Here is a 24450-nt window from a genome sequence, read left to right on the forward strand (position 1 = left end):
TTAGTTTAGAATTGGTGCAATAAGGAGACATTTTATTGAGGAAAAATAGAGGACACTAAAATTGCCATGCTGTCAAGACCTGAATTAGAAATAACAGAGCAAAAGCATCTCTTTGTCTCTGTAACTTGGAAATATATAAATGTGGTTACTTTTCCTCTGTTTTATATTCCTGATTACTTCCTTGAATAAAAGGAACATATTTCAGTGATTTTTACATATTTCCCTCCTTTTTCTGTGTTTCTAGGTTCTAATTGACTGGATTAATGATGTGCTGGTAGAGGAGAGAATCATTGTCAAACAACTTGAAGAGGACCTTTATGATGGGCAGGTGCTGCAAAAGCTGCTGGGTGAGTTCATACAAGAGAAGGTAACCCCAAAGACTGGAAGGGGCCCACAGTTAATCTCTTCCAAAGCTGCAGAAGGCAGCAGGTCTGTGCAGTAACTCACCATCTCACCAGGCATACACTTTGTTTCACTGATAGCTACAGCATCAGCTTCTCCATCTATACTTTTTGGGCTGTCTGCTGAAAGGAGAGGAAATCCAGATGATTCCTAGGTATCTATTTCATTGCCTGACTATAGTCCAGACAGCTGAAATATATGGTAGAAAAAAGGTGAAAAGGTTTGTGTTTACAGTGGGAAGCCAAGCACAATCTGTGTGGGCCAAACTTTTGTCAGTATAGTTTGCTTCTGAAAGGCTTTGGGCTGAGAGCTGTTGTGAGAACTACTTTTAGGGGGAAAAAATTAAGAAAAAGAGAGTGCATGGCAGCAGGCATGTACTCAAAATGTGTACTTAGGTGTGGCTAATTCGTGGAGAGATATACTCAGCTAAGCAGTTGTGATTTTGCAGCCCCCTTACATCATTGCAATGTGTGTGTTGATACAAGAAGCACAGTGGAGAAAACCTGATGATGCAGCAGTGATTTATGGGGGTGCTATTAGCAAACAAAGAGACTTGAGGCTTCAAGTGCCATTGTAAATCCACACTATTTCTTGGACACAGATAGCCAGACTGCTCTCAGCTTACTTATGACAGGTTTTCAAGAGCGGGTTGTCTTGTGGGATGTATGTATCAGAGTGGGGCAAGAGGACCTAGTGGTGCTAATTCCACTGGTGTTGGTGGATGCTGCTTACTGAATTTTCTGCATATGCCCCTTAAATAAAAGGTCTGCAGCAATTCGCTGAACCTTCACAAGCTTTTAAAATTAGTTAACAACAATTAACTTTGTGTGCAATTGAAACTCCTCAAAAATAACTTGAGAAATGAAACAAGAGTACTGAGAGGCTGAGGGAGCTGGGAGGCTCAGCCTGGAGAAGAGGAGGCTCAGAGATGACCTTCTCACTCTCTACCACTCCCTGACAGGAGGTTGTAGACAGGTGGGGGTCAGTCTGTTCTCCCAGGTAGCAAGCAATAGGACAAGAGGAGAGGAAGTGGAGTTGTGCCAAAGGAAGTTTAGATTAGATATTACAAAAAATTTCTTCACTGTAAGGTTGTCAGGCATTGGAACAGGCTGCCCATGGCAGTGGTGGAGTCACCATCCTTAGAAGTGTTCAAAAAACATGCAGATGTTGCACTTAAGGACGTGGTTTAGTGATGGTCTTGGCAGTGCTGGGTTAACAGTTGGACTTGATGATCTTAAAGGTTAAGGAAGTTTAGATTAGATATTACAAAAAATTTCTTCACTGTAAGGTTGTCAGGCATTGGAACAGGCTGCCCATGGCAGTGGTGGAGTCACCATCCTTAGAAGTGTTCAAAAAACATGCAGATGTTGCACTTAAGGACGTGGTTTAGTGATGGTCTTGGCAGTGCTGGGTTAACAGTTGGACTTGATGATCTTAAAGGTTTTTTCCAACATAAGTGATTCTATGCTCCTATATGTAGGTCAGTTGGACTTAGCATATCTTACAGGAGGAAAGGTGAACGTGTACATCTTGCAGTCTGCGACTTTCAGCTAGACCAGCTTTTCCCCACTTCCTTCCTTTTGGGCCTCTGACTGGAGAGCAGATACATCTCCCCTGACCTGAAGCTACCACAATTTAGCCCCAGTCTTGTGTTGGTCTTCAGTGGTGCCTTGGTTTCTTCAGCAAGACTTCTGTGACTGAATCTATCATCTTCGTGCTGTCTCATTGATGCAAGAGACAGAGCACCTCAAGCTTCTGTTGGTCTTCTCTTGCTGGAAGCCTCAGAATTAAGACAGCTCTGTATTGTGCAAGTCTTCTTTTCTGATGCCTGCAGGAAAGGCAAACAAAGTATGGTCATTAAATCTCAAGCAGTACTTACCATTCCTTGTGTGTGAGAGGTGTTTTGTCTTGACAGGCAGGCACAAAAAAGAGATGAAAGACAACAGCTTGTCCGTGGGCCTATTTTGAAGCAGATTTAAATAAGAGATCAACAAATAACTGTCTGACTGATTGAGGTGGAGCTCCTTGTTTAGTTAATTTTATCAAGGTACAAGTAGTGCCACTCAAGTGCCACCAAGCTGAAGTGTCTTGGTATACATGGTGTCAGGTGAATGGAAATAAATTTCTGTTTGCTGAGTGGCCAAAAATTAATCTTTTAGCATAGTGTTTTTAAAAAACATCTAAAATAATTTAAAATTATATGTGCCTGTTTTGGTAGTCAGTTTAGAAAAGATTCATCTTGGCTAAAGAATGGTTTTCTCGTTAATGTTATCCAGATGTTGAAAAAACTTTCCTAGATTAGACTGATAGAAACAGTCAAAATGTTCAAAGTGTTTGTGAGTTGATAACCTGCAAGTCTCTTCTGTTTGGGTTATTAGAATACTTTTGTATTTCTGCCATTTAAAAAGAAATAAATATCTATCTTCAGCTAGGTGAAATGTCCAGAAGAAACATACTTTTGAACATGAGAGCAGAAATATTTCCATTGTTGGAATAATAGGCTTTGACAGCTCTGAAACATTTCTGAAAGAGTATCTAGAGTTGAAGCTCATCCCATTATGTGAAGACAGTTTAGGTGAAGTATGTTTTTTCTTTGAAGAGTGGAATAATACAGGATTAGAATATATCCAGCCAGTCCTGACCTCCTAGGCAGATCTGCAGAGTGAGTTTGCCCACATTTTTCCTGAGTGTGGAGAGATAACTCATTGCTTTGATGGCTGGAGGACTCTAACCCACCTTCCTCAGCTCTCTTCCTTTGTTTTTTTTAGTGCATTTCAGCTCCTGTGTCTTTGGCAAGGGCCACAGTGCAGAGAGAGAGAAGAATAACTTGTATATGACTTTGGCAACAAATAATTATATTACAGAAACAGAATTGAAATTCTAGTAATGTCACTTTACAAGTTTTCCTGCATTAGTTCATTTTTTGGAAGTAATTAACCATGATGTGACAATGTCATAACAACATGACAAGATTGTACCAACTTACTTCTTTAAATTAGTCCCACTAAAGCAGCACAAATCTGAGAGTCATATGGGTCTTTGACTTTTGAGAGTCTGGGGATGCAAAGTTTGCTTTAGCTTAAATTCATACCTTCAGCCAACCTGAAATAAAGCTTATCAAACTGAAGTGAATGGTCACACAATATTTCCCCTTTTTTGTCCTAAATTAACTTGTCATTAAAATCTGTGCAGATTCCTTGTGTAGTGAAGGCTCTCTTGAGCCAAATGCTTTTCAGCAGTGAAAGAATTTGGGAGGTGCAATTAGTATTATTACTAACTTGATGCCTAGTTGAAAGTTGTTACATGTTTTGACACCTGATTGATGAGTGTGTTCAGCCAGACCCTTCCAGCTTTTTCACATTTTTATTGGAATTGACACACTTTGATGAAAGTTTTACTTGCAGCTGTTTTTCTTTCCAAGGAAAATAATTCTCTTAGAAAACTTCCAGTGGAGTCAAGGTCTGCCCAGTGGTCTGTGCTCCTTATTTTCACCCAGGACCTTGTTTAATCTGGTTTTGCCTGTTCTTTGTGTTGTTTTTTTGCAACTACAGAAAAATTGGCTGACCGTAAACTGAACGTGGCAGAAGTGACACAATCTGAAATTGGTCAGAAACAGAAGTTGCAGACAGTCTTGGAAGCTGTCCATGATCTACTCCGACCCCATGGCTGGACAATCAAGTGGAATGTTGACTGTAAGGACTCTGTTATGTTTTCTGTCTCAGTTTCACAGGCAAGAAAGGGATGATAACCAATAGATTGATCATATTCCCTGCGATGCACTGTGATTTTAAAATTATTTCTTTATTTGTGTAGAGGGTATTACCACACCCATGTATAGATAATGATTGTTACCATTTCTGTTGTCTTTGTTTCATAGAGGGTATTACCACACCCATGTATTGTTACCATTTCTGTTGTCTTTGTTTAACCACGGATGTACATGGCTGTAGGATAACTGAAGTAGCCCGTTCCTTTAAGGACATGCTTCTATTTAGAAAGTTGTTGGTTGCTTTTTGAATTTGAAGCCCTACAGGTAGAAGAAATGTGTTAGTTGTTCAAATATTAGAGGGTGATCTGATCCTTCAGGTCACCACAGTGAGAGTAAAAGGATCCTGTATCTTGCTGGAGGATGCAGCTTCTGACAGGCTAAGCAGAAAGTATCTGCTGTTCAAGCATGGCCTGCTACAATCCAAAAGTGAGAATGGATTTTGACAAGTCCTTTTACCTAGGAGGTGGGTGGGTTTCACCTCTTACAGACAGGAAAGCTTGTGTTAACCCTTTGAAGTCTGCTAAAAGCAGTTTTCTCCAGTATTCTCCAGTACAGTGAAAAGCAAGTGATTGAGTCTGCCTGTCTTCATTGACCAAAGAGGGAGCTGAAAGGTTTGGACCTATAATTTAGGCATATAGCTTAAAGGAAGGGTTGAATCTAGGCTTTGCTACCTGTAAAATTATATTGTCAGGCTTACTAATTTAGGAAAAAGAGGAAGAAGGATAAAAAGAAAAAAGACTATGTTCACTAAATGCATTTTTCACTGCATTTTTTTTAGAGCTGTTTGTTTAAAATAAGGCCTGAGTATTCTTTTATTTGCTTCATTTTCCATGTTCCCTGCAGCAATCCATGGCAAGAATCTGATTTCCATTCTTCACCTTTTGGTAGCTTTGGCAATGCATTTTCGGGCTCCCATTCGACTGCCTGAACATGTGTCTGTACAGGTGGTAGTTGTACGGGTGAGTATGACCTCCTGTGAGAAACTGATAGAACAGTCATCGCTTATCACTCTGATTTTGCAGTACTGGGCTGATCCCATCCATCCCCTTTGGCCCCTTGTCATTTAGAAAATTCATGTCCCATTTGTTTAGTGAGTCGTAATCCTGGCAATGCGTTTTTGTGTTGCACGTGCACATTGTTTGTGCTCAGATGTGATCCTGATGACAGCACATCTTTCATGTATTTGGGACAACCATTTGCTAGTGCAATAACAAGCTAAAAACAGGCAGTGGGGTTGTGTATCAGAGAGCACCGTGCCTGTAATTTCTCTCACTTCAGTAAATTTTTTTTGGCCATGCATTTTTTGTAGAGAAGTCATTGAAACACAAACAGCACAGAAAGGAGTTTCAGCAAGTAGAATCTCCCTAGTCTGGGAAGCCTGTTACTGATGTTGTTTTTCCCCAATGACTTAATGTGCTGACTTAGACATGCTGTTTTCCTTGGCATGCTAATAGACTTTCATCATTTCTTTCACAGTCTTGTGTTTTTGTTAGCTTTCCTTAGATATGCAGAAGAGATCTGACCTAAGGAACCCTGACTTCTTCCCTCCTGCCCTAGCTATTGCTCTGGTTGTTCCTTTTTCTGCTTGATGTCAGTCCTTTCCTTTCCCTCTGCAAAGACTTTACTTTCAGAGCATACACACTCTTGCTTTTTATCTCACCTTCTATCCCAGCTGAAGCTCCTGTGGCAGTACAGTCTGTAGGGTGTGAACTCAGCTTTTCTCAGCAGCTGTTGAAACCCCAGGCAGACCTGTTCCAGCTGGCACTCTGGTCGTGCTGTGCCTGTTTGCTGTGGTGCTCAGTGCTGTGGTTGCAAGGCAGGCTCAGTTGCTGGCAGGAGGCTGTGCAAGTGCCATTTACTGTTAGAGCTGTCAGGCTGCAGTAGGTTTCATTTCAAGAATGAAGAAGATAAAGTGATCTCAGACTCTGTTTTGCAAATATGAATCCCCTTACAAGATGCATTTTGCAGGGTGGTTGATTAGGCAAGCCTCATTTTGTTTTCCATGTAAATAATGCCATTTTCCAGGCTGCCTGCCTGAATGCTCTAAAGGTACAGGGTGGGATGTAAATGAGAAATTGATGGATACTCCCTGGCTCGCAATAAATGTATTTATTATCTTTAAGAGGTGATTTTGAACTGCTTTCAGGCTGCTTTCTTGTTCTTTCATGTTAAGAACGGTGAGTTGGTTATAAAGTAACATGAATATATAGGAGACTAATTTATCTTTAAAATTGTTTTGACTGTCTTGGAAAGATAAGGAGGAACATGTGAATATAAGCTGGTTGACAGTTCCCTCACACCCTGATCTTAGAAATCTCCTTCTGCCTGTACAGTGAAGTGTCTTCTGTAACTGCTATGTCAGAAAAAAATTCTTAGGTAGAGAGGTCAGGCCTCCCTTTCCTTGTCCTTAGTTCAGGCTTCAGAATTCTCCACTTCTGTAGCAGAGGGAAGGCTGTGGAGGTGTTTTCACAACTTTTCCTGTTGGAGTGATATAGGGGAGACATCTACTGAGAGCATCTGGTTCACCAGTCCTTGCATCTTGAGACTAGGGAAGGCTTAGGTGAAGACAGGATGAGATAAAGGCTGACAGAAACTAAGGAATGAAAGAAAGAGCAACACCTGTGTCCCCAGGGGAGTGCCTGAAGGGGTCAGAGCAGCAGTACAATGAGAGTTAATTTAAACCTGAGGGACTAAGCTCTTGCTCTTGGACCTAAAGCCTGGAGTCCTGGAGATGGTTATGGCAACTGCTGGCTGCAAGCCTAGCTCAGCTGGCCCTGTGCAAGAGGAGGCTTGTTTCAGCCCCCTAACCCACTGCTAGGAAAAGCTTGCAACTCTTCAGCTTTGTTTATTTAAATGGGAAGCAAGGCACAGTATAAACTGAAGCATGTTTCTTCTGGAACAGTAACTTTTGCTTGGTATAGTTTTGCTGTGCAGCATCCATAATCTAGTCTAAAAATACATGTTGGTTCAGTATCAAGGATCTCTTTAAATGGATTTTATTTAGCCTTTGTTACACTAAATGACAAACAGAAGGGTAATGAGGTTAATGTTGTTCCTAATCCAAGTAAGAAAACTGTTATTAAGAAGATTATTACTATTAATATCAGTTTATTGTTAAATGATCTGTTATTATATATCCCAGTAATGATTAGGGTTCTGTTGAACTAGATCATAGTTAAGATAAGGTGCCTCCTTTGAGAGGTTTTCATTTAAATGCCTCTTCTTGCTTGAATATGCACTTGAGGGGATCAATAAACAGTTTGATAAGTGATTTCTTTGTAAGCCTTGCAGAACTGACCCTGCAGTAAGAAAACTGTGCAAGATGTGGTGGGAGTATTGTGCAAGAACAAACCCACAAAACTAGTTAAGTCTCATTGTCATGGGTAACTTTGACATTGAGGATTATCATTATCAACTTGGTAATAAGCCATCCTCACTCTGTGCAGATCTGTGCTTCTTGCCCAGAAGGACTGTACTTACACTGTGAGAAGAGAGTCATACAGGTTTAGCAAGTTATTGCTTAGCCAAATCATGTGTTTCTATATCCCATCCCAGAGCAATGCAGAATACCTTATTAGCTTGTGTAAGTGTTGTGGGCTTTTTCTTTGATTTTTACTGTCCTGCTCCATAAAATGAGATAATATTGTGACAGCACTGTGCTACGTGGGAAGTATTTCTCCAAGTCTCCACAGATTGGTGATGATTCTGCCCTTCCATTGAATTCTTCCCTTCCTTTAGCATCTTGAGGTGACAGACTGAGAATTTTCTGAGGTGCTGTATTTATTCTTTTTGAAATTATAAATGGTTGTTGTCTTTTGCACTTAGTTTTCCCCATCCTCATTTTTTAAATTGCAGCATGTCCCACTTTGGTGCTGCTGGGAGATCTGAGGTATTTTTACAATAATTCCCTTTTGGTCTGAGTTGCAGACAGAAAGGTCAGAGGCAAGGCAGGATGAAGAATAAATGTGTCTAGTGCCAGTGGTGCAAAGAATCAACGTTTTATCAGAGAATGACATTTGCTTTTGGATTGCAAGGCCAAGGGACCTAGGCTTGCTGTGCGAGCAGCATGACCAGCTGCCTCGGAGGGGGCCATGCAGAAATGCTGCCTTTTCCACCAGATAGGGAGTCAGTGTTGGCATCCATTCCTCTTTCTGATCAGGCATTTGGAGCTGTTATTCACTAGTCACCTCTTACTGAGTTTTTGTTCACTGGTTCTAGCATTTTCTCCCTGGGGTATGTGGTGCCTGGAAGGTGCAGAAACTAGTGTTAATAAAGCAGAGTCGTGGTGGGATGGGATAAAGACAACATTGTTTTGTATGCAAGAAAATATTGCCCTGTCAGATGCTTCATCATTTTTTCCATCCATGCTGTCATCCTGGCTTGTTTCACCAAACCTTCTGGCGCCGTTCCCATGGCTCCCTCAGGGGAGCAGGATGAGATATGTGCATGATAGGGAAGTGAGGAGCTGTGAATACATGGCCAGCTGGCAGCATCCAGCCCAGAGCCCAGTCAGGACAGAGCTGTAACAGCACAGTGATGGGAGACCACAGCTCTCTCCATGCTTCCAGCCAGGCTCTCTGGGTGGTGGCTGGAGAAACCAGCTCTGCCTTCATTTTTTGGGCAGGGAGTGGAAGGGCAGGAGTTCTTCTTACTGGTTTTTAAATTTCAATTTTTATTTCTTAGATTGCTTCTGGGGAAGGATGTTTCTCTTCAAAGCTGTTTTCCCTAATAAGTTTTTGCTTGGGGTTCAGCTGATGAAAATGATGGAGATGGTATATGTGTATGGAGCTTGTGCCTGTGGGGTTTGGTTTTCCTGCTTTTCTGAGTGAGCAGCTTTATTAAGCCTGCTGTAAGTCATTCTGACAGACCTGGTTCCTAGATGGCTGCTGAGATTTGAGCTCTTTGAGTCAGCTTTTTAAGCACAGAGAAGGGAGGAAAGAAATTCCTCCATTCAGGCACAAGGCTATATCCCATAGTTTTGGAAGGAACCCATAGAGATGTTAAGCAAGTTTTTGACTGGGGTAAAAGCACTTCCAGTCTCTAAGCTGTTTTGAAGCTGAGTCTCACTGCATGCTAGCTCTCTGTTGGGTAGGAGACGCCTTATTCATGCAGAAAATTATCCCAAGGAGAGAAAATCCAGTATCAGGGAAATGCTATTTGTTGCGAAATCACTAGTTGAGCTTTTTGTGCTCCCTTGTGTTTCCTTGGTGGATGTGTTCTATCAGGTGTGTGGCTGGTGGCCTCAGTAACATGCCTGCTGCAGGAGAGCTGCCCTCATGTGCAGAGAGCTTTGCCAGCACACCAGAGACATGGCCTGGGGACAGCCATCCATGCTGTTTCAGCCCCAGACCTCTCTGGAGAGTCAGGCTGCTAGTTGTGTCAAATCATCGGTTGACATCGTGACATGAGCAACTGCACTTAGGGAATCTGAGACAGGGCTGACAAACTCTCTCTAATTTGTGTTCCAGGCATGATGCTGACTTTGGTCTCAGGAGGAGAATTGTTAGTGAGTTAGTTGGCTGGAAATATTGGCGTATATATACATTTCTCAAATATCCATTTGGCTGTCAGCCTGATAAATGCCACTGTCCTGGGAGTGAGTCCTCCTATGTCAGCTGTTCCACCTCTACCTCTGCAAAACTTGGTGAACATGCTTTATCCAGTTTTCTCCTCTGGCACTCTGAAAGATGCTGAATGCTGCAGAGCCTCTAATGAGCTTCTTTACTAATGCCATCTCAGTTTCAAACTCCATCTCCCTTTCCAGAAACGTGAAGGCCTCCTTCAGACCACTCATGTTTCAGAGGAGCTGACGACTACAACAGAGTAAGCACAAAATGCTTTAGCTTTAGAGTGTGTCAGTGGTGCATGATGTGAGACCATTTATAAAAATGAAAGAGAAACTTATTCTTGCCCCCATCCTTTCTAAATTAACAAAATCCCTTAATGAGGTGCTTTTTTAACTATATAGAAATGATTTGGTCTCTGGAAATAAGTTACAAAGGAGAAACGTCCTCTGGAATTTCTTATGTCACAGAAGCCTTTAACTCAAAGTGACCTTTTGAGAGCTTTTTTCCCCCCTGTGTCCTGGAGGTAGTTATATATAACTAATTTCTGCCCAGTGCTGTTTCCTCTCTCAACTGAAGGGCTAATGTAGATATTTTGGGGAAGAACTAGTTTGACAAAAGGCAATTCTTTGATATACCTCTCAAAACTGAAGTGATACCCTGTTGAAACTCTAAGGAGAGAAGGTCTCTGTTTTCAGAGTACCTCAGGACTAGAGCTCAGCAAAAATAAATTAAATAAATAAACATCTTCCCTCTCCAGCTTTTGCACCAGATTACTTTGCTCTATGTTTCTACAGTCCTTTTTATAAGGAGAAGGCTAGACATGCATTTTGGCTGCAAATAAAAGCTGAGATTTTCCTTCACGTGGCCTGAAGGCAACTCTTCTAAGAGGGGCTTACATGAGCCCTCCCTCAGTTTATCAGTGTATTGGCTCCCTGTAGAGTTGGCTCAGCTTCCCATGGCTTTGAAGATAAATGAAGTACCATGTAGCTAGCTCAGTGGGGAAGATCTTTCAGATGGAAACGCTCAAAAATGAGATCATAACATCTCTGTGTGGACATTAAAGATCTCATAGTGGTTTTTGTAGGATCAGAGCTCTGACTCAGGTTTGTGGGCCAAAATTCCTCCCCTCACTCCTGTGCTCTTGAACAGTGCAGTTAGCTTGTCCTCTGCTTCAGATGTGGTTTGTAAGATGTAATCTGTGGAGAGGGGCTTAGACATTTTTTAGCAAGATGTTTACAGATTTGCATGTGTGTTTATACATATATTTTATGAAGCTATTTAATATTACACAATATTAAGAGGTTTACTGTTTAATGTGTTGCATACCCAGATACAAGTGTAGCTACAGAAAATGCAGTGATCAGCAGAATCCAGAATTCACTGAATACTTTCACATTCCTCTGCAAATCAGGGCCTGATTCTCAGCTGATAAACATCTGCATATGTCTGGTGATGTCACTAGCTATGTTTATATTTCACATGTGGCAGATTTTTTTACACAATATCCACATATGATGTATGTTCTCTTTTTTCAGAGAAAACAGGTTAAAGTAAGATAGATAGCTTTGCCTCTTCTAAGCTGTGTGGTTTAGCATCTGATGACTATATTTGTGGAAACTGCACACAGAATTATATTTATTTATTCACTCTTCATCATGAAAATTGTTATGGATCAATAATCATAATTATGTGTAAAACGTAATTGCACATTTCCATTAATTTCAAATGTGTCTCCCTGACATCACTGCTGGTCTGCTGGAGACATTCCTGCAGCACATTGGGTCCAGTCTGTGGCATGCTTAGCCTGCTGACTTTGTAGGAGTGGTTGGCCCTTGGCATCTTGCAGGAAAAGGCTAGTTAAGCTTATTGTCTTGTCTTTTCAAAATGATTGTTCATGAACTAACCTAACATTTTTGAATGCTCTGACTTGCAGGATGATGATGGGAAGATTTGGTAAGTAACAAAGTTGGCTCTGAAATTTTTTTTGTTTGTGTCAGGCACAGAATTCTTGTCTGTTTTCTTTCAGCAGTTCAAGGCTGTGTTGAGCAATTCCATGGGGTTGGAATGTATTGTGGGGCAGGTTTTGTTACTACACACAGATGTGGAGCATAATAGGTAGAACCAGATCATCCAGTATAATTCTTTGTGCTCTTTACATCAGTCTTGGTTGTTTTGTTTAATTTATAAGTAATGAATATTAGCCCCTCACAAGAAAGGCATTGAGGGGCTGGAGCATGTCCAGAAAATACAACAGAGCTGGTGAAGGGTCTGGAGCACAAGTCTGATGAGGAGAGGCTGAGGGAACTGGGGATGTTTAGCCTGGAGAAAAGGAGGCTCAGGAGTGACCTTATCACTCTCTACAACTCCCTGAAAGGAGGTTGTGGTGAGGTGAGGGTTAGTCCCCCAGGTCCCAAGTGACAGAACAAGAGGTCCAGTTGTGCCTGGGGAGGTTTAGACAGGGTATTAAGAAAACTGTCCTCACAGAAAGTGTGCTCAAGCCCTGGAACAAGCTGCCCAGGGAAGTGGTGGAATCACTGCCCCTGAAGGTATTTAACAAAATGTTCAGATGTGGCACTTGGGGTTGTGGTTTAGGGATGGATTTGGCATTGCTGCATTGGACTCAATGATCTTAGAGGTCTTTTCCAACCTAAATGATTTTATCATTCTAGAGCTAAAATGCTGCACAGGGCAATGTTTCCCAACACTGTTATCAGTGGTTTTCCAGTAAAAATCTTTGCCATCCCCAGCAATAAGTTACACCTTCTTCACATTATGACCATTTAATTTATATATAAATGAATACACAAAAATTACTAAAGCAAAGGTGTATGGTACAAGGTCCAAGAGCTCTGTGTATCTGTCCAGCTCTCTTAATTCCTTTCCATGAAGTATCTTACCTCCTCCATGTTCTCTAGACTTTGCAGTTTAGAGCTTTCTAGCAACAGGGCAGGTCTAATAAACAAAAAATAATTTCTTTGGTGTTGCTACCAAGAGACTTTTTGTGTTTCATTTTGTTAGTGGCATTAAGTCACTTCTCACTGAAGAGATGTGAGTTCCTGTAAAGGACTGTGTGTGATGAAAAATAAGTAATTTATTTTCTCTCTTCCCCCTTAATAATGACTGAACACTACCATTTCCCTTCCTGCAAAGTATCTACATTAATTCTTATTAAATAATACTTATTAATAAGGTACTTGGAAAATAAGTAATGTCAGGGAACTATAGGGGCTAAAGAACACATTTGGAGATACCAAAAAAATTTGGATAATAATTATGTTTGTTTATTTAATAGTAGAAAACTATTAAAATGTGTTCTGTAAATTAGAAGAATTTGCTCATGGAAAAGCTGTTAAAAACTATGTTGAAAGCATAGATTGGATTAGATATTGTTATACACTGCTTTGAAGGTCTAAACATACTTGAAGTCTTCATACTGTATATAAACTTTGCTCTTCATGCACTGCTGAATCAGTATTTGCTTGAGTTCAGTTTTAAGCTTTACTGGAGTCAGGGGTAGTATTGGTAATTTTAAATGAACCAAATGAGTATCTGATTTGATGCTGAGTGCTGGATACAACCATAGCTATTGCTTAAGTTAGGATTGGAGCATAGTCAAAATTTGTGTTTCATTTTAATTTTTCTTTCACCTACATATTTTGTGTACCAATTATGAATGGCAGAAAAGGGAAATCAAGGAATGATATGTTTATTTTCAGTTACCTCTAAAATTCCCAGGGTAGTTTGCTCTGGCATTTAGCTAGACAATGAAGTAGAGTGCTAACTTTTAGCTTGGGTCTCTGTTATGGGGCTTTCTGAGAAAAACCTTTAGGCTTTGGGCACATAACCTGTTTCCTATACTTGGCTGTTGGAAGTGTATTGATTTTCCCTTTTTTTCCCTAAAACCAGAGCGCGATGCCTTTGACACACTTTTCGATCATGCACCAGACAAACTCAGCGTAGTCAAAAAGGTAAAAATAAAACTGTTGTTTTATTTCCCACATTGCTTTTTATTCTTATGCTTCTGAAAGGATATTCAGATACATCCAGCAAATAACAGAAGAGGATTCCAAAGGGGTGAAAAGAGTGTTTATCTCCAAAGATCCCTGTTTCAAAGCCAGGTGGTATTTTGCACAGTACCCTGAAATTTGGTTCATCCAGAAACAGGTTTGCTAAATGTAAAGCTTTTACAAGAGTTGCTTTTGTCCCAGGGCTCTTGTACTTAACTCTAATTCACATGGTCCCCTGGTCTGAGCATCATCTCACAGCACACCCATCCAGACTTATTTTTGACATGGCTCTTTGTGTTAGACGGAGCAGAGAGGAAATGTAGCTGTTAATCTCTGACAACTCTTGTTAGTTTTAGGTAACACATAAGGAAGAGACTCCATGTTGTTCTATCAGATATTTCCAGCATGGCTCTTAAGCCATTTATTAGAACAATACTATGCAAAGATCAGGGTTGTAAGTGTCCCTTGTGTTTGTATGAAATAGAGGATGTGTGCATTTAAAATAATGCTTTGAAGTCTCTGGAAGATTTTATCTTTCCAGTCTGAAATGTCTTCTAGAAGAATGTTTGTGAAGTTGATAGAGAATTAAGTTAACTATTGCCATACAATCAAAGTGTTAACACCCAACTTTGTCTCCCTTTTGGAAGTGGGGTGGGTGGGGTGGCAGATATCTGTGCTTCAATAAATTAGCACTTATCTGGCTTGTAGTAGCAAGATCTTGCATCTGGAATAGAAATCCTAGACTTAGGTTACATGCTGACTGTATTTTGCTAGTTGATGTGCACACATCCCTCCAGGAACAGAGGTGTGTGCAGGATAGTGTGCTGTTGGCATCTTCTCGGGGGAGTTCTTAGCTCAGCACTGCTGATGCCTTGCTCCCAGTCAGTGGATCTTCTCCAAGAACCTGGAAAGATTAGTGTGTACAGTAAATGCACCTACTGCTTCATCTCCAAGCACCGATGTCATCACAGCTTTTTCCAACGACACTAAAGTATGCTTGGTGTGCATACTTAGGAAAACTTAGTTAGCTGTATGTAACAGCACCATCTGGTGAGTTCTGCCATACGGTGCAACAAAAATGACTTTGGCTGACTTGTTTTGAGTTTTGTGTACTTATTTGTGCAAAAGCAGACAGCACCCATGCATATTTATTATGCTTTAAAAAAATGTCACAAAAGGTTTTGTTAACCCTTTCACATAGGCACTGAGTGTAGAGTGTAACATTACTGGTTTTGGTGTTTTCTTTTATAGTCTCTGATCACCTTTGTGAACAAACACTTGAATAAACTGAATTTGGAAGTAACAGAGCTAGAAACCCAGGTAGGAGACTTTGTCTTTTTGTATGTAATATGTGTAAATTGCAAACCTAGGCCCTCGGTCCCTAAAACCTAGTTATGGAACTGTTTATCTTTGGGCACATTAATGTATGGGATCAGGGCTCTGGTTTTTGAGTAGCAGTGACATTTGTTCATTTGCTTCCTTTACTTATATTTACATATACTTCATATTGCTGTTGACTTGTATGATAAGGTGAAATTCTTGGATACTAGTATTCCTGACTGTAGAAGGTGGCTGGGTTTCAGGGCAGCTCGTCTCGGATCAAAGTGGAGTGCTGCAGAGCAGTTGCTATAGTTATGGGTGGATGGTGGGTTGTGTCTTTTCTAGCTGTGAGGGTTCATGATGAACTGGTAGAAGCTCTTAATAGCTGCCTGGGGCTCTCAGGAGGAGGGTGGGCTGCAGTGTGCAGTTCATCATAGAGATATCAGTGCTAGCTTTGACTGCATCAAAGCAGGACTGGAAACTATTTTGCCATTGCAGCAAAGGCCTTCCTACCCTCCTCTGTACCCTGCTATCTTGTGAGCACAGGCTTCTCAGCAGTGTGAGTTAATGACTTGGAGCTCCCATGCTGTGGTGGTTTGGCTGCCCACTGGTATCCAGAGTAGTTTGTTTAAAGCTAGTGGAGGTGGCTGTCAACCACCACTGCCTGCTCTGTGGAGTCCTCTGTCTTTAGTGCAGAACTGGGTACTGAATATACTTGGAAACCTTAAGTGAGTGTGAATTTCAGTATCAGTGGGGTAGTTCTCACTTTGAAGATAAAATTAAACAATTTTTCAGGCATGGGCTTGGCTAAGCAGAAGCAGATCTTCTTTCCAGAGTTCACTGAACTGTGGAGAGATGGTTATCTTATTGTCTCCAAAAACAAGCACAGCACCTAGAGAATTATCCCAGGAACATGGGTAATTGGTTTGTGCCTGGCTCAGTTTAATACCAGTCATTCATTCACTGATATTTTATAGCTTTGCTGACACAAATGGGTGACTGGATCTGATCTATCACAAGAAATTGTTGCTTAATGCCTTAGAGGTACCCAAGAATTTATTTTTTGAAAGGTTAGGGGATGTCACATATGCCATATCAGGATCACAAGTGAGAAGTCTATTAGAAATATATTGTATTACCCCCCTTAGCCAGTAAGTAGCTATCCTGTCTGCTAGGAACACTGAACAGTATTGCTGAAAACATGTGGTATGTTATTTAGTATTTACTAAAACTGTAACCAATTATTTTGATTTGGGGAAAAATTCTTTTGTGAAGTTAAGCTTCTTACCTGTGACAGGGGAGACTTAATTTGATGTTCTGATTAAGGGCAGAGATTTGAATGTCCAACACACATGATTTAAGAAGGATGGTGGTTGAAATGACCAGTAGTAGGAGGAGGAGGACTGGGAGTACCAGTGCTGTAGTAGTAGGACTCAGAGTTTATAATGTGCAGACATGTTTCCCAGGAAGTCTTTTGCTTTTAATCAAATAATTTTTTCTAAATAGTGTAGTGAAGTTGGCAGCATTCCTCAAGCAAACAAAATTAACATGAGGAAAGCAAGAACAAGCAGACAGAGGTACTCTAACCTCACCCCAGAGTATTCAGTAGCCTAGTGAACAGGTAACTCACTGAAGACAAAGATGTTTTTTTCAGTCCCTGCCTATTCAGACCAAATACTTTGCACAACTAAGGAATACAAATTGTAGATCACTCCCAGGTGAATTGCTTTTAATTTCTTCTGCTTAGAGCTATTTACTGTATGTAAGTAATTAAAATAGTTATTGGCACATGATCTTGCAAGAGTTAATGCTATAGCAATTGCTGATGGGCTTCCTTGTTTTGCTCAGGAAATGAGAGTAAGGGAAATAATGCTACCAGATGTAGGGAGAAAGCCTTGTATCCTGTGTTTTCCTTCTCTTTAGAGAACAGACAAGAGAGCAGCTTTATCAACAGGCTTTTAAGAAAAGACTGATTTAGCTTGCTCAGCTGCACTGGTGATTGCACCCTGAACAGGTGAATCCAGGGAGCAGATGAAACAAAGCCCTAAATGCTTGCTGCACTTCTTGTTGATTCTCTGCTATGACAGAAAGCAGCACTCTGTGACTCCTGAACCATCTTACACTTCTGTGCTAGCAAAAAACAGGGGTAGAAATCAAAAAGCATAATTTGGGCCAAGCATTCTTTGTTCTCCTTGTGTATGAATGCTTATAAACAGATCCTTTCTCCTAGGAATGTCATCAGTATTTCTCTTCAGTTTGCAGATGGTGTTTACTTGGTTTTGCTCATGGGTCTCCTTGAGGACTATTTTGTTCCACTTCACAACTTCTACTTAACACCTGAAAGTTTTGATCAAAAGGTGAGTAGAAATTCCAGGTTATAGTCTTCTTGAATTGTTATCACATGTTATTTTCCAATCATTGTGTATATCAGAACCTGGTATATTCTCTTCAGGGGCTGTAGCAAAGAGGCACTGGCTGTGATACTTGATAGTTAAGACCACTAGAAGTTGCTTGTGAAATAAATGGGTGAATACCCATAGTTAAGGATGAAAGATACTCTGTTACTAGCATCGAGAAACACATAATGCTCATGAATATCCAGAATGAATAAATTGCTAATGAGTGTTTTGTACTGTGTAGTACTTTGCATAATCAAAGGTATTTTTTAGATTATAGTACTGCTTGAAGTGTTCTTGTGCTTAGGGGTGTCATCTTGTGCTAGACAGCAGAGCTGATGCCTGGCCTTGCCTGTATGTACTGTATAAATAGGCAAGAAAGACAAAAAGTGAGAGATGGGAAGCTCAGCTTTAGCTGCATCCTGTGCACTGGGATTGACATGGAGACAGAGCTTCTTCCCAAGGTCACAGGATGTCATCCCTAAAAACTGCCCCCACATCTCATTAGGATCCATTGCCTAATACCTCTTCTTTTCCTGTAGTTTATTGAATGTTCCTACAAACATTGATCTGGGGCTAGAAACTCTCTGTTGAGTGCTCACAGGTAACATGTTTTGAAGCTGATCTGAAGCCAAGAATGCCCTGATGCTGCCAGGGAGGGAGCATGCAAAAAATTGCCTGGCTGAAGTCAATTTGTGAGCACAGACATCTGGTTCTGTGTCCAGTTCCTGGCAGGATCATTGCCAAGTTGCTGATTTTAGCTTTTGAGAGAATGTGCTAATTTTCCAGTTTTGGGTATCTTTCTGTTGGTAAGGAGTGAATGACTTGCTGCCTAACAGTGTCTCACACAGAATGAGCTTTTGAGGAGAGGATTCTTTGCAGTCTTAGATTGTCTTACTCATAGTCAGGATATTAGAGATGGAAGGAGATGAAATAAGTGTCTTGCTCTCAGCCCCATGCTTGCTCTATTGCCCTGTGTCCTTCCTAGCATTAAGGATGAGAAAGGTGCTTAGTGCATGTTTTCGTGTCACAACCAGAAGTTTGCCTCTGGCTGCAGTTGTTCCTGGACAGGCATTTACAATTTTGTTATTAATGGTTTAAATTCATAAAGATTTTCCAGTATTCCTGAAGTTATGTTGTGGTTTTGTGTGGAGCTTCTGCCTTGAGGAATGGGGATTTGTAAAGCAAAGGAGAGGTAGGCTCTGTTTTTTTGGGAAAGAAGAAAATATTTTCACATTGGGTTTTGTCACAATGAATGAGGAGGGTAGGTAAAAAGAGATTAATAATGTCCAGAGCGATAAGCAGGAGTGAAGGTGGCCTTCTTTGTTGAGAGGGAGCTCTGTATGCATAACTCCCTGATTTTCAAGATGAGTAGCTGTAACTAAATCTCTCCTCCCTTTCTGTATCTCCAGAACTGTCATTCGCAGTAACAAAACTGCACAGAATTCATAATGCAAATTACCTTGCTTAAATTTCAGTAAGCATGGACCAGAAAGCTGCTGTGCAGATCTCTTTAAATCAAATGTTCATTCCTCAAGGGGGAGATTAAAAGAAGACACCTGCTTTCTTTCATTTTTCCTTTTTTGTCCATTTTCTTTCCTCTGACTTTATGCTCATGTGTGATCCTTGGTGGCTTGTTCAGAAAGCTCTTTCTGTACAGTTGTGCCTACCTTGTTTTGCAAGTTCACTGCACAGCCTGTCTAGGAACTGCCACCAACAAGAATTCTATAAAGCATTTACTTCATTAGAAAAACTGAATTTGATTTTTGCCTCTGTTTTCAAGTAGAGGAAGTTAAAGCACCACCATGAGACTAAGGGATTAGCACAAAGTCATGCTGCAAGCAGCCTGGATCCTTAATGGTGTGATGTTGATGTTGCTTGATATGCAGCTGATAATAATGCAGAAATAATGTTGTTTGAAAATAATTCCACGTGGTGTCCTTATTTCATCTTTTTTACTCACCCGTATGTGTTTCTCATCTCTGTTCAGTTATGCTATTTCTGTTACATTCCTTGTTGCCTGGATGGTGAGTGGTATCTTGCCTTGTAGTTGGAAATGTTGATCTTGGGTACAGGCAGGAGGAACTGAACAAAATGCAGCTCTGTTGTAATTGTTAGTGGGATCTCTTTGGCCTCTGCCCTAGAGACTGAGATTGAGGCTTAATGGGGTTTCTTAGTTCATGTGGTACCTAGGCACATTTTTACACTTGAATGATTGGAAATCTTAAATTACTTTTTTTACATATCAAAAAAATGAATATTTGCCCTATTATGATGCAAACTTTCATTTCTTAGTCCCTCCTATGTACTTTCTGCCATGCTTAAACATGTAAATGTTTAATATTGAGTGGAATAGAATTCTAACTCTTTATGCCAAGTATAGAGAGAATGAAGCATTTTTAAAACTGATTAAGTTTTTAACGCCAATATAACTGAGATTCTAAACACTTTACCTCTTTCAGGTCCATAATGTTTCCTTTGCTTTTGAGCTGATGCAGGATGGAGGACTGAAGAAGCCAAAAGCTCGCCCTGAAGGTATGGACATGCCATGTGTTTTTCAACTCTATATAGAGACACAGTGACAGGTGCATTTCAAGTGCAGCTCCATTCGAAGACAGGAGCAGTAGTACCCCAAAGTGAAGGTGTAAATGCACCCCTTGACAGTTTCACAAAGGATTCATTGTCTGTCTGAGGTATATCCTTACCTGTGTTTCTTGTCTGGAATAGATTCACTGAGGTGTCCCAGTCTAGCTCTAGTGAATCATTCAAGAGCTGTTCAGTGCTCTATTATAAATTCAGCTGGTGTTCTCAATAACAATTCAAGCAGAAAGCTTTTCATGGTCTAATTCTCATAATTCTTAGAGCTAGTGCTAGTTTGGGCTCCTGTGATCAGATTTCAATGACAGATAACTCAAAGGCTTTGATTGTGTTTTTTTTAAAAGAACCTATATCTATCTTCTTGAATTGTCTTGAACTATCTTCTTGATTTATGTAGACTTGAGAGTCAGAGCTGAGAAGTGTAAAAACCGAGTTTTCCCTTTAAAGTCTCTGAACCTTGAAATTAATTAATGATGAGGTCTGCATTGTTGCTTGCACTAGGAATAAAAAGAGGAATTAAAACTTTATGACTGCTAAATGAGCAAATTTTATCCCTGGTGTTACAAACTATGTATGTGTTAGAAGCTTCCGCAGAACAAAGAAAATTGAGGAGCCCTCAAGAAATGTTTAGTCTGACTTAAAATGAGACCAAGTGGTGATAGTAAATAGATTAACAAATAGTGGAGCTGGTTACAGTGGGAGGAAAAGGCAGAAGACAATAGTAAATGCATATATATCCTGTCAGTGCTCTTGTTTTAAATTTGGGGGTTAAAAGTGCTCAAGAAGAATGTGGTAAAACAAGAAACTAACTTCGGAAAGTAAAGGAGTGTTCTGAGTACTGGAGTTGAGTCAGTGGGTATAGGAGGAGGACAAAGAAGCTGGAGAAATATGAATACACAGTCAGGAATGGCAGTTTGTTGAGTGGAAAGGCTAAGGAGATTGCAGTAGAAATCTAGCTGGTAAGCTAGATAAGCTTGTTTTGAGAGAGAGAAAATGTTAAAAACCTAAGAAAAGACTCATTGAAATCTTGTCCTTTTTTGTTTGTTTTGTTTGTTTTCATCACTTAATCTGACAGCAGAAGTTACCTTCCCATAACACTATCTTACATCCTTACAGTATCATGAATGGTAGAACACTATAACAGATCTTTTGTTTGCTCTGGACAAGGTGTGTAGATTCAATAAGCAGCAGAATATGTTTGAGTGTTTTACTGATTGAAAATTTAATTATTAATAGGTATTAGTGAGCTAATTAGCTCATAGAACATTCCTTTTTTGCTGCTGCAGGATGTACAATCTCCTGTGAGTTTTCCTTCCTCTGCTGTGTGTGTACCCATTCCCAGCAGCAGTAGTTCACAGCTGTTGGAGTGTGCTCGAGTGGTGACTGTGTGTCTGGAGCTGCCTGTAAAACTGACTGTTGCTCTTGAAAAACTGCTCCTGTGGAGAGGACAGTAACATCATGGGTTCAGCATCATCTAATCCTATGTAAGATCTGGACAGTCAGTACTGTCATGTAATATGTCAGTACTATCATGTAACGTGTTTCATAGAACAGTAATTAATTTTGGCCGAGATATTGATGCTCTACAAAATCTTTTGTGTATGGTATGTTCTGTTAATGCCATACTGATGTATTGTTTGTTCCTCAATAGGATGGAAAACCTGTCAGGTGAATCCATGTCCTTTAGCATGAATTGGGTAGTAAATGCCTCTTGAATTAGAATTATAGGATTGTTAAGGTTGGAAAAGACCTCTAAGATATGGAGTCCAACCATTAACCCAGCACCATCACGTTCACCACTAAATCATGTCCCCAAGTTCCACGTCTACATGTCTTTTAAGTACCTCCAGGGATGGTGGCTCAACCACTTCCCTGGGCAGCCTGTGTCAGTGATGATTTTTTGTCAGTTGTTCCTTACTTCTGCTTCCATAGATATTGTTTACTGTGTATTTTTTGCTTCCTCCTTCTTTCCTACGTATTATACTCAACCTTCATTTCTACCTTTTCAGCCTTCTCTGTGCTGTGCCCCCCCCCTAGTCCCTGGGTTATGTCTGTGGTATTTCTTGGTATTTTATTATAGCAACTGGTCAGGAGGTGCTAACAAAAAAGCTTTTTTTGTTGAGAACTGTTCCAGACCTGTTCTCTGGCATAGTATGGTAAGAAGGGATATTAAATAATACAAAGCTTTGAGTCTGCTGAGAATTCAGGCTTTGTTTATTCATGGACTGTTTCATTGCAGAGCTGTGGATGTGTGAGATTCAGTACCTCATGAGGTGTGTGACTACTTGTTCACTGCTTCTGTGGCCAGGGAATTCACTGGTAGTGTTTCCCAAAGCCTTTACCCCAAGTCTCTGACAGAAGTAGACTTTCTCTGTAACCAATTTTAGATGAGGAAGGGACTTACCTTTCTTCTATTTCCCAGAGAAGTTAGCTGTGACTGTATGATCATGAAGCTGTTTTGAAGCACATCATGGGACATTTAGAAGGCTTGACTTGGGGAGATCAGAACTCTGTGGGGGGTTTTATTGCTGATTCCACCAGCTCAGAGATGTGAGGACTTTTGTTCCTTTTAGGACAAATGAGGGAAAACAAAATGCAAATTAAGCATTTCTCCTTTTCTTCCACAGATGTTGTCAACTTGGATCTGAAGTCTACACTCAGGGTTCTGTACAACCTGTTCACAAAGTACAAGAATGTTGAATGATCCTGGAAGCTGCTGAGGTCTCTTCATCCTTCAACCTCCTGAGGCAGAAATTGCAATAAACGCCCTCTGCACGCTCCGTTGTGCCTTATGCTATACTTCATGCATTCTTTCTACACTTACTGTGGTCTGTCTGTAGCTGTTTGTAGGACAATCCCACTAAAAATAATGCATGTGTATTCTCTAGGTCACTTGAAAATGTGTAGATATTTCATACTTTTACCAGAAGATACTGTTGGATCTATTTTTTGTTATAGTCAACAAATGTTCTTTCGATAAAGGAGATATACCACTAACTACTTTAATAAGCAGGGAAAACATGAGACCTTCCTCATGACTGGAGACTCTTTGATTCTTCGGTAGACTTTCTTTTGCATACTCCTTGGTTGCAACTGGCATTTGATAATTTTTCAGACTAAGTTTTAGCAATAGAAAATCAGCATTGGAATTTATATAGAAGCAGAGCCTTTTCTGTTAAATAAGGTTTTGTATGTTCTGTTGGATGGGTTGAGCTGAGGGGAATTACAGGCACTACCTGAAGCTCATGGCAAAAGCTTCAGTTTTTGTGTTCACCTCATTCTACTCAGTGTTATTTCCATTCAGTGTTTACACAGAATAAGTCTTGCAATGGGATGACCAACTAATCTTTTGATATCTATTTTTCTTTCATCTCTTTCCTAGGAGAAATTTGTTTGCTAGAACCACTTATCCATTAAGCATGCAGCTTCAATCAGGTCAGTCAGGAGCTGGTCAAACAGGCACAGGTTGAATTAGTGCATTTTGCCTCCAGTCCTTTCTGAAATGAACATTGGGAATAATGAGCTTGGCAGTTTAAAGTGTGATTCTTCATTTCAGTTAGCTGAGTTAAAGGGTCAGATTCATTCCTGTTAGACTTGTTGGCAGCTCTGTGGTTCTGGGGGTCAGGCTTTTATAAACAGAGCCTTACATATTTTCCTTCCAAAAGAGCAGAACTGAATTCCTGTATAAATAAGATCTTGTTTGTATTTACATGTTGCACTGGGCTGTGCAAGGCATATGATATACAAAGTGGAAGCCAGTGGTTAGCACTCAAATGGGAAACTCTTTGGTGATCAGTTATGCTTCAAACTAATTGCATCGAGTTGCCCTGTGCCATCCCAAGAAATCCTCTGCTAGTAGTGTTCTGGCCTAGTCCTGCGGTCTTTTAAGCTGTTATGGTGGGAATCTGTCTTAAAAATGGATTGCTAGATTTATTCTCTGGCCTAGTCCTGTGGTCTTTTAAGTTGTTATGGTGGAAATTTGTCTTAAAAATGGATTGCTAGATTTATCCAGTAGACTAGTTGCCTCATGGAACTTCACAGGTCTCATCTGCAGTGCTGTTCCTGGCAGGTGATGTGCTGTGTGCAGGGTACAGGGAGGCTGTGCTGGAACATGAGCCATCTGAGTGGATTGTCAAGGAGAGCTTTGTGAAGGAAATGGAATTGTCATTTCCAGAGTGAATGATTTGTGGAGTATGCATATAATATCACTCTTTTCCTTGGAGCACATAGGGGAGAGATTTGATTACTGCTTTTATGTATCACAGCAGCAACTTTTCTTCTATGGTCAGCCATGCTTTTGGGTGAAACATTAGGCAGAGTGCCCCAAAGAAGAGCAGGTAGTATTCCTCTGCTCCATGGGCTCATTTGAGTCCTTGTTGTAAGTAGGCATC

At 40.5% G+C, this 24450-nt stretch overlaps 1 protein-coding gene across 1 annotated transcript; it reads left to right on the forward strand.

Moving 5' to 3' along the window:
- Window positions 1-244: 244 nt before the first annotated feature.
- On the forward strand, window positions 245-22763 carry PARVB (parvin, beta; the record flags this gene model as incomplete). The annotated part of the gene is made up of 10 exons (XM_009076502.1): window positions 245-347; window positions 3954-4094; window positions 5015-5130; window positions 9936-9994; window positions 11672-11691; window positions 13645-13706; window positions 14997-15065; window positions 17321-17422; window positions 19924-19996; window positions 22687-22763. Coding segments are annotated over 10 exons (822 nt in total), but the record flags the coding sequence as incomplete, so codon positions are not given.
- Window positions 22764-24450: the final 1687 nt, after the last annotated feature.

The sequence above is a fragment of the Acanthisitta chloris genome, unplaced genomic scaffold (assembly GCF_000695815.1).
Source record: "Acanthisitta chloris isolate BGI_N310 unplaced genomic scaffold, ASM69581v1 scaffold3126, whole genome shotgun sequence".
Classification (NCBI taxonomy): Eukaryota; Metazoa; Chordata; class Aves; order Passeriformes; family Acanthisittidae; genus Acanthisitta; species Acanthisitta chloris.